Source organism: Capricornis sumatraensis, chromosome 5 (genome assembly GCF_032405125.1).
Source record: "Capricornis sumatraensis isolate serow.1 chromosome 5, serow.2, whole genome shotgun sequence".
NCBI lineage: Eukaryota > Metazoa > Chordata > Mammalia > Artiodactyla > Bovidae > Capricornis > Capricornis sumatraensis.
In genome coordinates this window covers 14,463,153-14,476,355 of record NC_091073.1, presented here as the reverse complement: position 1 = coordinate 14,476,355, position 13,203 = coordinate 14,463,153, and the positions used below count along the sequence as shown (strand labels likewise).

At 37.7% G+C, this 13,203-nt stretch overlaps 1 protein-coding gene across 1 annotated transcript in view; it reads right to left on the bottom strand.

Annotated features, from left to right (window-relative positions):
* Positions 1-206: 206 nt before the first annotated feature.
* ANKIB1 (ankyrin repeat and IBR domain containing 1) overlaps positions 207-13,203 on the bottom strand; it is a 90,826-nt gene continuing 77,829 nt past the window's right edge. Inside the window, exons 12-19 of the mRNA XM_068972708.1 lie at positions 12,508-12,594; positions 12,357-12,423; positions 10,558-10,703; positions 9,387-9,565; positions 8,506-8,557; positions 2,695-2,809; positions 1,626-1,759; positions 207-1,269 (exon numbers count right to left, since the gene is read on the bottom strand). Coding sequence (XP_068828809.1) covers positions 529-1,269; positions 1,626-1,759; positions 2,695-2,809; positions 8,506-8,557; positions 9,387-9,565; positions 10,558-10,703; positions 12,357-12,423; positions 12,508-12,594 — 1,521 coding nt within the window. The 3' untranslated portion in view covers positions 207-528. The remainder of the gene's footprint in view (positions 1,270-1,625; positions 1,760-2,694; positions 2,810-8,505; positions 8,558-9,386; positions 9,566-10,557; positions 10,704-12,356; positions 12,424-12,507; positions 12,595-13,203) is intronic.

Below are 13,203 nucleotides of genomic sequence, written 5' to 3'. Positions count from 1 at the left end.
AAAGAGAAGCCTCGGCTACCTCAATTCACACCGCTCAGACAAAAAGGAAGAAGGAAAGCTACAGAAGAGCACAGAGAGACGGAGGGATAAAATGTTATTAGATCTGTCCAAAACAACTTCCGAAATGAAGAAAACTTTAAGTTTTTTTTTTTTTAAAGGAAAAACCACCCAAGGATTAGAGACTAAGCCTTTCATTTAATGTTCAATTTAAGTACTGCTGACCTAAACAGAGGACTGCATTTTCTTCGAATGTGGAATCTTAGCTATTTATTCCGTTCGTGTTGCTCTCTCCTGCTCTTCTGTTTGTCAGCATAAAGGGGAAAAGCGATCCAATTAAATACAGAAGAAATTCCCTGTCAGGTTAAAATCAGAAATGAAGCTATATCATTCAAGGGAACTCCTTCATCTTTAATCCTAATGTCAGTGGTTTATAATTAGTTGGAATCAAGTGGATCAAGTCTCTGTAAAGCATACTCCGCTAGCATACCATCTGTACCTGCAATTCACTAGAGACCCGAGACGTGCAGTTCATACTAAGTGTACTTGTTCAGGCCAGTCACTTGAGGTCTGAGGTGTCTGACTTGAAACATCAGAACTATCCCCCTTGTTGGCAGCCTCATTACCATTGTCGCCAGCTTGAGATGCTGCTTCCCCAGCCAGAGTATTTCCCTCCAGAGGATTTTCTTCTCCTCTTTGGGTTCCTCTACCTTCACTGATCGCAGCATCTTCAAACACTGAAACTTCTGGAGGCATCAGTTCCACATCCCTCACACCTTCTGACTCGTCTTTGACACAGGGGAGCTGAGAATCTACACTGATTTCTGTAGCTGCTGGAGGAATCAGAGCAATACTTTGAGGGTTCATGTCATGAAACCAAGCCATGATATTGCCAAGAAGATTGTCACTGATGTTGGCGTCCTGGCTGGCTGAGTCAGGGTCACTGGATGAGGGGAAGAATTCACTTCTCGCCTCACTGGGAGGGTGGGAACTCAGGGTGTCAGTTGAAAATGGGTCTCTTTCTGCTCCTAGTCTCATGAGGCTGTCACCAAGTTCCAACAGCTCAGAGCTGCTCAACGCAGCTCGAGGGCTATCAGTGTTCCTGGGGACGGAGTCCAGTCTGGAAGGTAAAGAGGTGCCTATTGCCCCTAAGGATGCTTCATTACTGAGAAAGTCTGTACTTTCTTCATCGATGGCCAGCCCAGATTCTTGCAGAGATAACTGTATTGCAAGAAGTATATTGGGATCGTCTTCATCCAAGGAACTCAGAGCCTGAGGCAACAGAAATTAAAATTACTTCAAAATTTAAAAGGAAAAATGATTGAACCCAGTGAGGTCTGCACTGTTCTTTTACTAAACAGATAATTAATAGTACCTCTATTTATACAGAAGAACTTTTTGACCTACTACAATATTATTTTAATTTTCTCCTTGCCCATGCTAAAGGGAAAATAAACTACTTAACTGTAAATCTGAAATAGAAAAATCTTTCCCTGTAGTACAGCTCTGAAGCAAAGATTGTGGAAGGGAAGGGAGAAAAAGGAGAGCAACAGAAGTAAAAACAAGAAGCCAGGCTCAAGGGAGAAAGAGCAAAAGGCAGGGGCGACGAGGCTACCCAGAAAGGCTACCTGAAGAGAGTCCTGGTTCTCGGAGCGACTGGCGGGTGTGTAGTCACGCAGGGAAGAGGTGTGCAGCGCACTCATAGACGCAGAGCTTACCACGGAGGCGCCTGGCCTGCGGCCACCGCCACCTTCCGGGAGATCTGTTTCGAAGCAAGCAGTGCCAGAGGGTTTAGTCATATCAGGTCTCATACATCTTTTTAACTAAATCGATGACTTCTCTTTGAGCGCTGGTGAAAACCCAGGGTCACAAGTTCACTTCGTCTTTCAGAGATTTTTCATCCATATTGTCTCACCACAAGCAACAACATATATCTAACACAATTATTTCAAATCCATGATTGGTCTTTACAACTTTATTTAGATTATACATGGTTCTATTCATAAAGGCAAGTGCTACCAAGTGTTCGTTTTTTTCCCCTTAGGCAACAAGAAAGGTGTTTTAGTTTTCAGAGTTCTTAAAACTAAAGAATTTGCAAGTTACAATAGCCCCCAAAGCTAATCTTTAGGCCTGTCGATCCTGATATATTAAAGATGAGCTGCTGACACTGCTGTAGTTTGAAGATTTTCAATTAACAATTTAATATTTAAAGGATGATAATTTATCTTCACTACTAGGAATTTAAAAAATGTTGATAGGAGAACTAAGGTTAGGAGAAAAATATTTCATGAACACACTAAGGGTAACCAACAGCTACAATCTATCAAGTGCTCGCTAGGTGCTATTCATATTTAAGGGTTTTACACACACTACCCCATTTAATGCTCACAACAAGCCCACAAAGTGACACTACTGTTCTTGCTTCTTTAGAATGAGGGGACCAAAGCTTGCAGAGGTTGAGGGACGAAAGCTTCACACTAACATGCGGCAGAGCTGGAGTCATGAGCTCAGGTCTGTCTGACTCCCCAGTCCATGTTCTTAATCGCCCTGGTTTTCTGCATCCTGTGACATTAGAAGCATCTGCATGCTGACTGTATACCTAAATTGCAAACCCTTTCACAACATTTAGATTAGCCACTTTTACGAAGACATGCAAGAGAAATAAGAGATTACAGCAAACCCAATTCAAGGACTTACCTAAAGTGCTTTCACTTGGCTCGTCGGGGTCTGGAGGGTTACTCAGCAGACTGTGCACATCTCCTCGCCGGCGCTGTTGTCTGTGCCTTCTCCGATACTGAAATTCAGCATATTCCTGCATAAACCACAGGTTATAAAATACGGGAGAGCATGCACATTTTAAAATCCAAATAAAACCAACTATACACTTTTTTTCCAGGAAAAAAAATGTGTGATTTTATACACATATTATAAAATCACTTGGCTTTAGAAACAGAAAACGTCAGGTTTTGCCATGCCAAAGAAAACAGAAAAGGTAAAATGGAAAAGAAAAATTTTACATAGCCATTGTAACTGTGTGAATAAATTGGGAATACTTGCAAGCTCCAATGCTAGATCATAACTGAGCTTCATTTCATATGCCTGGACCTTGTTATCTAAAGTTATAACTAATACCAAAATAATTTTACTCATATGAGTTAGGCCCTCTCTGGAGATCTGGTTTTTAAAAAAGGACTGTGATATATGCAACAGAAAAAAAAAATAAAAGCACACACAGTTAAGTACTTGTTAGACTGAGGGATCTGGTATTCTTTGGGACTATAAACCATATTTACTGCAAAAAAAGAATATGCTGCTGCTGCTGCTAAATCGCTTCAGTTGTGTCTGACTCTGTGCGACCCCAAAGACGGCAGACCACCAGGCTCCCCCGTCCCTGGGATTCTCCAGGCAAGAATGCCAGAGTGGGTTGCCATTTCCTTCTCCAATGCATGAAAGTGAAAGTGAAGTCGCTCAGTCATGTCTGACTCCTAACAACCCCACGGACTGCAGCCCACCAGGCTCCTCTGTCCATGGGATTTTCCAGGCAAGAGTGCTGGAGTGAGGCGCCATTAAAAAGAATATGAGGTTACCTTTAAAATAAGGTACTACTTGGCTTCCTTCCTGTGTTAGTTCATATGGAGGGTGACCTACAGCCCAGGCAAGGCGAAGTGCGTTCAGCTTAGCATATGGGAAGACACAGATGTGGGCAAATGTCCGCAAGCCTACTTCACATTTGTGGTAACAGTTTTAAGTGGGTTTGCTATCACCGGAGGCAGAACCTGGGACTATTTGCTACCACCTGGGTACACATGTCCTCTTCCAGATTTTAGTGACAGACAGACCAGTGTACATGATACCAACACGTGTGTGTTAGTCGCTGAGTCGTGCCCGACTCTGTGTATTCTCCTGGACTACAGTCCACCAGGCTCCTCTATCCATGGGATTTTCTAGGCAAGGCCATTGGAAAAATAGCCATTGTCATTTTCTTCTCCAGGGGATCTTCCTGACCCAGGGATCGAACCTGGGTCTCCCGCACTGCAGGCAGACTCTTTGCCACTGAGCCACCAAAGAAGCCCTGATACCAGCATAAAAAGGCTAATTTTGAGAATCACTGTAGAATTTTTGAGTGATATACACTAAAATATGATTTTGGTTTATGATTCGTGATTATCTAGTTACTCTAGAATATTCAATATGATTATATTGTGAAAGTAACAGAAATAAATGAGAGTAAGTTTTATAATCCCAGTAAAACTTCCACATCGTGTCACTCAGGTGAAATTCTCCTTTTTCTATGTAAGTAGCTGGACTCTAATTAAAGAATGGAAGGCATCCTATCAGGTTAGAAATAAATGAACATAAGATACTACAAGTGTCCAGAGAGATTAACCAGGTTCTTTAAAATTTACTGCTGAGCTGAGGCATCGCTTCCTCTTTTCCTGGAGGTAGATCATCTAAAACTGGATGACTGTGTCATCATGGTTCACAGGACCACCAAGTACTACCACATTTCTCAGACAAAGATGGCAACAGAATATTATGCCAGTTTGAGATTTATCTTTGTGATCCACACAGTTAAAGGCTTTGGCATAGTCAATAAAGCAGAAATAGATATTTTTCTGGAACTCTCTTGCTTTTTCGATGATCCAGCGGATGTTGGCAATTTGATCTCTGGTTCCTCTTCCTTTGACTATGCCAAAGCCTTTGACTGTGTGGATCACAAGAAACTGTGGAAAATTCTGAAAGAGATGGGAATACCAGACCACCTGACCTGCCTCCTGAGAAACCTGTATGCAGGTCAGAAAGCAATAGTTAGAACTGGACATGAACAACAGACTGGTTCCAAATAGGAAAAGGAGTCCGTCAAGGCTGTATACTGTCACCCTGCTAATTTAACTTCTATGCAGAGTACATCATGAGAAACGCTGGGCTGGAGGAAGCACAGCTGGAATCAAGATTATGAGGAGAAATATCAATAACCTCAGACATGCAGATGACACGACCTTTATGGCAGAAAGTGAAGAAGAACTAAAAAGCCTCTTGATGAAAGTGAAAGAGGAGAGTGAAAAAGTTGGCTTAAAGCTCAACATTCAGAAAACGAAGATCATGGCATCCGGTCCCATCACTTCATGGGAAATAGATGTGAAAACAGTGGCTGACTTTATTTTTTTGGGCTCCAAAATCACTACAGATGGTGACTGCAGCCAGGAAATTAAAAGACACTTACTCTTTGGAAGGAAAGTTATGACCAACCTAGACAGGATATTGAAAAGCAGAGACATTACTTTGCCAACAAAGGTCCGTCTAGTCAAGGCTATGGTTTTTCCAGTGGTCATGTATGGATGTTAGAGTTGGACTAAAAAGAAAGCTGAGTGCCAAAGAATTGATGCTTTTGAACTGTGGTGTCGGAGAAGACTCTTGAGAGTCCCTTGGACTCCAAGGAGATTCAACCAGTCCATCCTAAAGGAGATCAGTCCGGGGTGTTCATTGGAAGGACTGATGTTGAAGCTGAAACTCCAATACTTTGGTTACCTGATGCAAAGAGCTGATTCATTTGAAAAGACCCTGACTGAGGGCAGGAGAAGAAGGGGATGACAGAGGATGAGATGGTTGGATGGCATCACCAACTCAATGGACATGACTTTGGGTGAACTCCAGGAGTTGGTGATGGACAGGGAAGCCTGGCATGCTGTGGTTCATGGAGTCGCAAAGAGTGGGACACTACTGAGCGACTGAACGGAACTTATCTTTAGGAAGAATTTGTTTACTTTGTACAGTTGGTGATGGTACAAAGTTACTCAGAATTAAATAAACTATTTCATAGAATATACATATTTCCATTGAAGAAAACTAAATAGCTGAAAAACAACTGTAAAAGAAACTTGTTATAGTTATTCTGATAAAAAAATCAAATGGCATTCTCTCACCATGCAATAGACTTTTAAAAAATTATTTTCATAAAAGTAAACTTATCTGAAAACTTCCATGGATTCCTAAGATCTCCAAGTAAGCATATGAAAGGCTTTAGTCAGAATACTCCAAATGGTTTGAGAGTGTTATGGCTACAGAGAAGATTTAGAAGTTCTAGGATTTATAGGGGGAAACAGTGCCAGAAGTGTTTTATTATTGTAAATAATAACAGCCACCGTTTATTGAACACCAGCTCTGTCAGTGACTTAAACAGATGCTTTAATCATTCCAGAACTTCCATGGGGTAGATATCAGGATCCACATTTGAAAGATGAGAAATGAAGGAAGGTACAGCCTAAGTCGACCTTAAATTATAGGGTTAGACCTTGAGTTCTGGTGTCCCTGAGACATCTCTATCACACTCTCTCCTCTGGGCGCCACTGCCTTTGTTGTTGTTGTTTTAGTTGCTCATTTGTGTCTGACTCTGTGCGATGCTATGGACTACTGCCCGCCAGGCTCCTCTGTCCATGGAATTCTCCAGGCCAGAATACTGGAGTGAGTTGCCATTTCCTTTTCCAGGGAATCTTCCCAACCCAGGGATCGAACCCATGTCTCATGGAGCACCTGCACTGGCAGGCAGATTCTTTAACACTGAGCCACCAGGGAAGTCCCACAGCCCTTAATGCAGCACAAAACAAACACTGATGCTTGTCAATGACTCATTCAATTTAGCTTAAAAAGAATAAGATGTAATTAACCTTAACAAAAAATATAAATTCAGCCTAAAAGTCTATTGAAGTTTGGCAACATTACTTTTTCATAATCTATATAAAGGCAAAGAGCTAGTTTTCAAAGAAATAATTTTGGTAGATACTTGATAATCACACACATGAAGAATTTTAAAATTTCATACTACATGGTAATTCTTTAGATTTGCAACGTTTACATAAAAGCTTGGTGCTCAATGTGCCAAATACCTTAAAGAATAAAAAAGTTAAATTATTCTTAAGAATAAAATACTATTTATAATTTCACATTTTTTCAATCCCTGGAGAACAAGAGCTCAATAATTTTACTTAGAAATATTCACACATAAGATAAAAAGCTTCTCTATGTTTACTACAACGAAATCGTGTCAATCATATTAGCAGGCTCTCAATATTCAAGGACAAATATTTTGAAATTCTTTAAGTTACTGCCACAGTCAGAAGTCTCAAGATGATGCATACCTGATTGTGAATATATTTTTGCTCTATTGTGTTTCTACCTTGATATGAAATCTTTGTACTCTGTTTTTGATAACTGAAGCTTATTTATTCCTCCTTCTAGGTGGAAATTTTCCAAACTATCCCCAAAGCTGAAATTATATTGTAACACAGAAATATTAAAGTATAGTTTCAAATAAAGAAAAGGTTCATAATTTGTTCTACAATAGAAAATTCATTAATATATCAAAAAATTTTTTTAAATTTAAGTGAATTTAAAATTTTCGTATCAGAGCTCTAAGCACAAATTTTTCCTCAAGTCAATGCTGTTTTGGATATATCTACCAATATCAAAAGGCCACAAGGTGATTGCAAGTATTCTCAGCAGCTAAAAGGAGAAAGTACCTGATTTAAATAAACCACAGTCATTTACGAATAATAATCAATTCCATTGTCTTTCAGTTGCAGATATTATATGGGCTATAAATGATACAGGTTTCAGAGCTGACAAGAATTAAGTTAAAAGGTTATATCAAAGCGTCGAATATACGGTATACTGTTGTATGAAGTACAAAGTGGAGAGAACTGCTAAAACCACTTAAAATCAGACTCAACAGTGACAGTGGCAATTTAAATCTCAGAAAATAGCAATGTGTTTAAGATTTTCACTTTATCTTGTTTTTATTGGTATTTGTAGTATTATGGACCTTCTTATTTTAAAATGGGATATAAAGAACAACAATGAAAACAAAAAGATTGTGAAAATCTTAAAGAGAAGCAAAAAGGAAATGATCAAAGCACTCTTTCTGCATAAAACATTAATGTTAAGCTTTCACCTAAATGACTATAAATAAATTATAACAGGTTGTTTCAATAACTTAAAAAAATAGATTTTGTATTTATGTTTTTTATAAATTCAGACTGAAACAAGTAATATTATAATTAGAAGTGCATTTCTAATAAATAAAATTTCTATTTCTGTTAAAGAGATTTTTCAAAAATGTACCCTGAAAGCTGGCCTTCCATAATTAAAATTCAGTAATTAAAAATTATAAGAGGGGGTATGCATTTAATAATGTGATGATAATTCAATACCATAAGAAGGTAAATGTAGGCTCTGCTGAGGCACTGTTACAATAAAGGAAAGAAAAAACATTGTTTACAGCCTCAAAGGGATGTTTAGAGAACAAAAAAGTGAAAGGGAAAGTGAAGTTGCTCAGTTGTGTCTGACTCTTTGTAACCCCCATGGACTTTAGCCTACCAGGTTCCTCCATCCATGGGATTTTCCAGGCAAGAGTAAACAAATGAGGGTGTAAATATAAGCAGGACTGCACTAAGGAAAATTATAACTAACCCAACCCAACCCAAACCAACCCCGCCCCCACAAAACAATTACCTCAGGTGATGCAAATCCTAAATATTCCCAATCCCATGTTCCACCAGCAAAGCTACAAAGAAATTAGACACACCATTTGATTTATTATCAGTGCAACAAAGTACAAATAATCAGACCCTCGTCCTTTGAACATTACTTCTAACTCCTTTGCTTGGAACTTGCTTAACCAAAGACCAACTACTGAATATAATTAAAATAAGTCTTTCGTTATTTCTTTCAAATTCTATGTTGTTTTATGTTTATGTAAAATGGTGGAAAATTAAAAATCACCATGCTATACCAGAGTATATTTTATGATTGCTTCTATTTTTAAGTGTTTGTATAAAAATAAGGGTCCAAGGAATTTCTAATCCTTATAATTAGTACAAACAAGAAAATATGCTTCAAGTTATAATGCCAGTATAAGTATCTGAAATAAAACAACCAAACTCAACTGTTCTTTAATGGATGAGTATGTGGATCACTTACAAAACTTTACTAACATCAGATTTCTAATTTCCTTACAACTTTTTACCAGAAAATACAAGTATGATGATAACAAGTTGGCAAGGCTTCCAAATTCTACATCATAAGATGTCTATGACTATCAAAATGACACATTAGAATACTTGTTGAATTATGAGTTCATTGAAGTGTGAAATTTACCTACCTTAATTTAGTCTGAGAAACTACACAATGACCAACAAAAAATAACAAGAAAAACAGAAATAGTACTGGAGAAAAAAAAAAATCACCAAAAAGAAGTTAACATACTTTTATAAGCTATCCATATTTCAGGTATAAGTAACTTTCAGGAATATGAATCCCAGTTGGACAAAAAACACACTTGCTGCCTCTGTGGCTGGTGCTAGGGTGAGGTTCACAGTGTGTATCCTTTTTACCTGCGTCGTGGAGCTTCCGGCGAGTCTGCAGGAGCGACTCCCCGAGCCACAGACGCCAGGAACTCTTGCCTTTTCTGCTGTACAAGGCATGCTGCCTTGATGATCTTGTGGCGGGGTGTGCGAAGGTAAGGCCTATTGACTTTTTGGGCAAGGTCTTCAGTGACCATTTCTAGGTCTGTCTATGTTAAGAAAAAACAAACAAAAAGATTATAGGACAAATGGGTAAGTCAACAGTAAATTCAGTGTCTACCTGGTTAAATCTAACTCTCTTTTGAAATCAGAAAGTAATCCAACCATCGTAACAACTTTCAATTTAACAAGTTTCTACTTTGCAAATTTTAGGAAAACACCATTCATTCAACAGGCATTTATAGCAATGCAGTTGGTATGGATTACAAAGTAGTAGTGAGTACAGCAGCTGTATAAAAAAAATTTATAAACTTGCCTGTATGAAAAAGAACTAGCAAAATTCAAAGCATTGTACATGCAAATGCAAGGCCACATGGCATAGACTTTATGTAAATGCTGAAGGAAGGTGAGGCAAGGCAAAACCTTTGGGATCTGGGGTTAAGTCTAGAAGACCTCATGGAGAATACGAATGTCAAGTATTGAAAGAAATATAAGACATAAATTAGTAGAGGGGAGTTTAAACGGATGATAAAAACATCCGTAGCAAGAGGACAAAGTTTGGTTACTTCAAAAAAAGAGGAATGTATAATATACTTGGTTGGCTACACTCATGTCAGTTGGCTTAAATGTTTTACTTATTTTTAAAAGTACTCTTAAGTTTTTCTTTCAGTTGCACTGTTAAAATGAACTGGCAAGTAACAATTTTCTCATCTAGTAAGTGATGCTGTTAGTTTCATTTCTGAAGACAAAATTCTATCAGGCCAGATTTCAACCTCAACCAGTTTAAAATAAATAAGTGTAGTAGTAAATGCTTGCCTAGCTCAGAGCTCACTCGAATCTGCATAGTGACAAATTCAAACATAAAGAAACTTTCAATTTATTACAGTAACTTTTGTTTTATTTAAAAACCATTCTAAAAATGGAAACAAAATTGTTAATTACACTCTAGTAAGATAAAACTTAGTTGTAAAGCGGTTGAGAAAGGAGAAAACTTGTTTTTCATCATAACTGCATTTAAGTTTAATAAAAAAAGATATCTTACTTGCATGAGTTCAAAAATTTCTTTCTTTGTGCTTTTAAGTTCTAAGAAAAATCCATATGGATAAGAACACTTAAGAATGCGTCGAGTTTTTAAGAGCACATGAACTGCATCTTCAATGAAAGTGGTATCTGGACAGGCTCCTTCAGCTATAAAGTAAACCAGGCACAGTAAAAAAATTTCTTTGCAAATATGCTGTTATAAAATTAATTAAACAACTAAGTGTTCTTAAAAGAAAGAAAAAAAAAGACAAATCTCCACGAAGAAATTGAAGAAGCTGTATCTATATCATAATATTTACTTGAATCAGACTAAAAACCTATGTAAAACTCATACATTTTGCATTTATGTGACCTGCATACATTATAAATGGAACACGCCCCTGCAGTAGCCCAGGAATGCATCCTAAAGGAATGCATGCAATGATCCTGGATTCTGTTCTCACCCTGTTTGTAAACAAATCTACTTTAAGTTCTAGGCTTTACTAAGTTTCTCAGGTTGTCCCCAGCAGAATTTAGAATAAATGCCTTGCTAAGTTCTTAAAAAAAAAAAGTCTAATTATAAATTATGCTTCTGCAAAAATGATATTGTAAGGTAAAAGAAATAACATTGTGGGGGAACAACTGGGTAGCGAATGCATCAGCAGTAAATGAACACTTCGTGGAGAGAAAGAGCAGAAGAGGGAAAGAGTAGCTTTATTTCTTCCTTTCTTAGTCTTCTTTTGATTCTTTCTTATATCTTACTATGCTGTCTAGAACCTCCAAAAGGTTGAACAGAAGCAGCAATTCAAATCTACAAGTATTTACTTTACATTTACATGTTTTGGGCACTGTTCTAAGCATTAGGAACACATCGGTGACAGAACATACTGTATAATCTGTGAGGATTTTTTTCTTTCAGTTTTTACTGCGGACAATTAACACTTCAAGAGTTTACTATTGACTTGATATAGTTATGTCATTACTATAGTCTAAGAACTAGTAATTAACAAGGAGATTAAGCTGCTATTGATGCTTTTGTCCCATTCTAAGCTATTTAGCTTACGGTTATTGTTTTAGTAAAAAAGTTATTCTCATGAAAAGGCTGTTAGTACTCACTACTTTTATAAAATGGACCAAAAAAACATAAAGATGATTAATTGCATTTTAGGCTTAAAACTTTTTATATTTATGCGATGATAATTTTAAAAATATGACTGTTTACAACAAACATGCCAGAACCTGTATGCTGTATAGTCACTGTGAGGTATTTATTATATTCAAATTATATAACTAATATTCAATCCATTTTTAGGAATGTTCTTTTTGAACTTCCATTTTCGGAACCATAAGTGCGTGCTATCTCATGTCTTTGGTTTTTGACTCCAATGTCCATTATTTACCAATGAGATGATTTTCTCCCAAACCTGTACTTGACTTCCATTCCATAAAGCATTCTGCTAAATTTCTCAAGAATCTTTGGGAGTTAGTCATACAACTGGACAGCTTGTGAATCCTGCTCTGTTGAGTAGGTCAGGGATGCCTTTTCGGTCCATATACTTTTGCCCACATTGTAGAGCATCAGCAATGGTGCAGAGTAAGCAAAACCATGATGTGTGCTGAGAAGATGAGGTAAGCCAGATGGAAACCTAATCAGAGGCCTCAAATGCTAAAGTGCACTCTGGACTTCAAAGAACTCTAAACTACCAAATGAGCTAATGGAGATAATGTATTCCTCTAAGGGTCTTAATCTCCTACCAAAGAAGTGACTTAAGCATGACAGATGTTTTATATTAACTATCATATATATCACTTATAACTTACTTTCTTTGAGAGCTCTACTCAATTGCTCCATCTTTTCTTTGGCTGTTTTAAGAAGGCGTTGTTCTAACTAAAGGAACAGAAATAAACATATCATTTTCCTTCTTACTCACAACAGTATTATACAGTACATCTGAAATGATATAGGACATACCTGATAGCTATGTTCATGATTTTTAAATCTTGTATAATAGTGCATGAATCTGTCAAGTTCCTGAAATCGCTTGTGTTTTTTTTCAGCCTAAGAAACAGAAGTCCAAATGACTTTTATAATATAAACAAAAGTACTAGCTACTAAAATTAGGCTTTTGACCACACAAAAAATTATTAGTAAAAGATAGTAATGCATACAAATTTGTTGCTTGCTTTGCTGAGAAAATAATAACCAATACATTTTAAATGCTTTCCAGAATAAAGTCTTGCATTGGTATTTTCTGTGACAAACCACTGAATCCACTATTCCCAGAGTGTGAAGTAAATATGTCTCTCAAGCCCTATGGTCATCAAATCTTCAATGTTTTATTATATTGCATATTGCTATGGACTAAAACGTGTCTCCCATCAAATTCATATGTTGAATGTCTAACGCGCAACGTGACTATATTTGGAAACAGTCCCTGTGATATCACCCTGTGAGGTGATAAAGGGGGAACAAGGTCATGAGGGCGGAGAACTAATCCAACAGAGCTGGCGCTCTTGCAAGCAGAGGAAGGGACACCAGAGCTTGCTCTCCCTCCCTGTGAAGACACAGTAAGCAGACAGCTGCCCGTAAGCCAGGGGGAGTCAGCACCAGGAGCCGACCCGGCACAGGCCTTGGCCCTGGACTCTGTAGTCTCAAGAACTGTGAAAA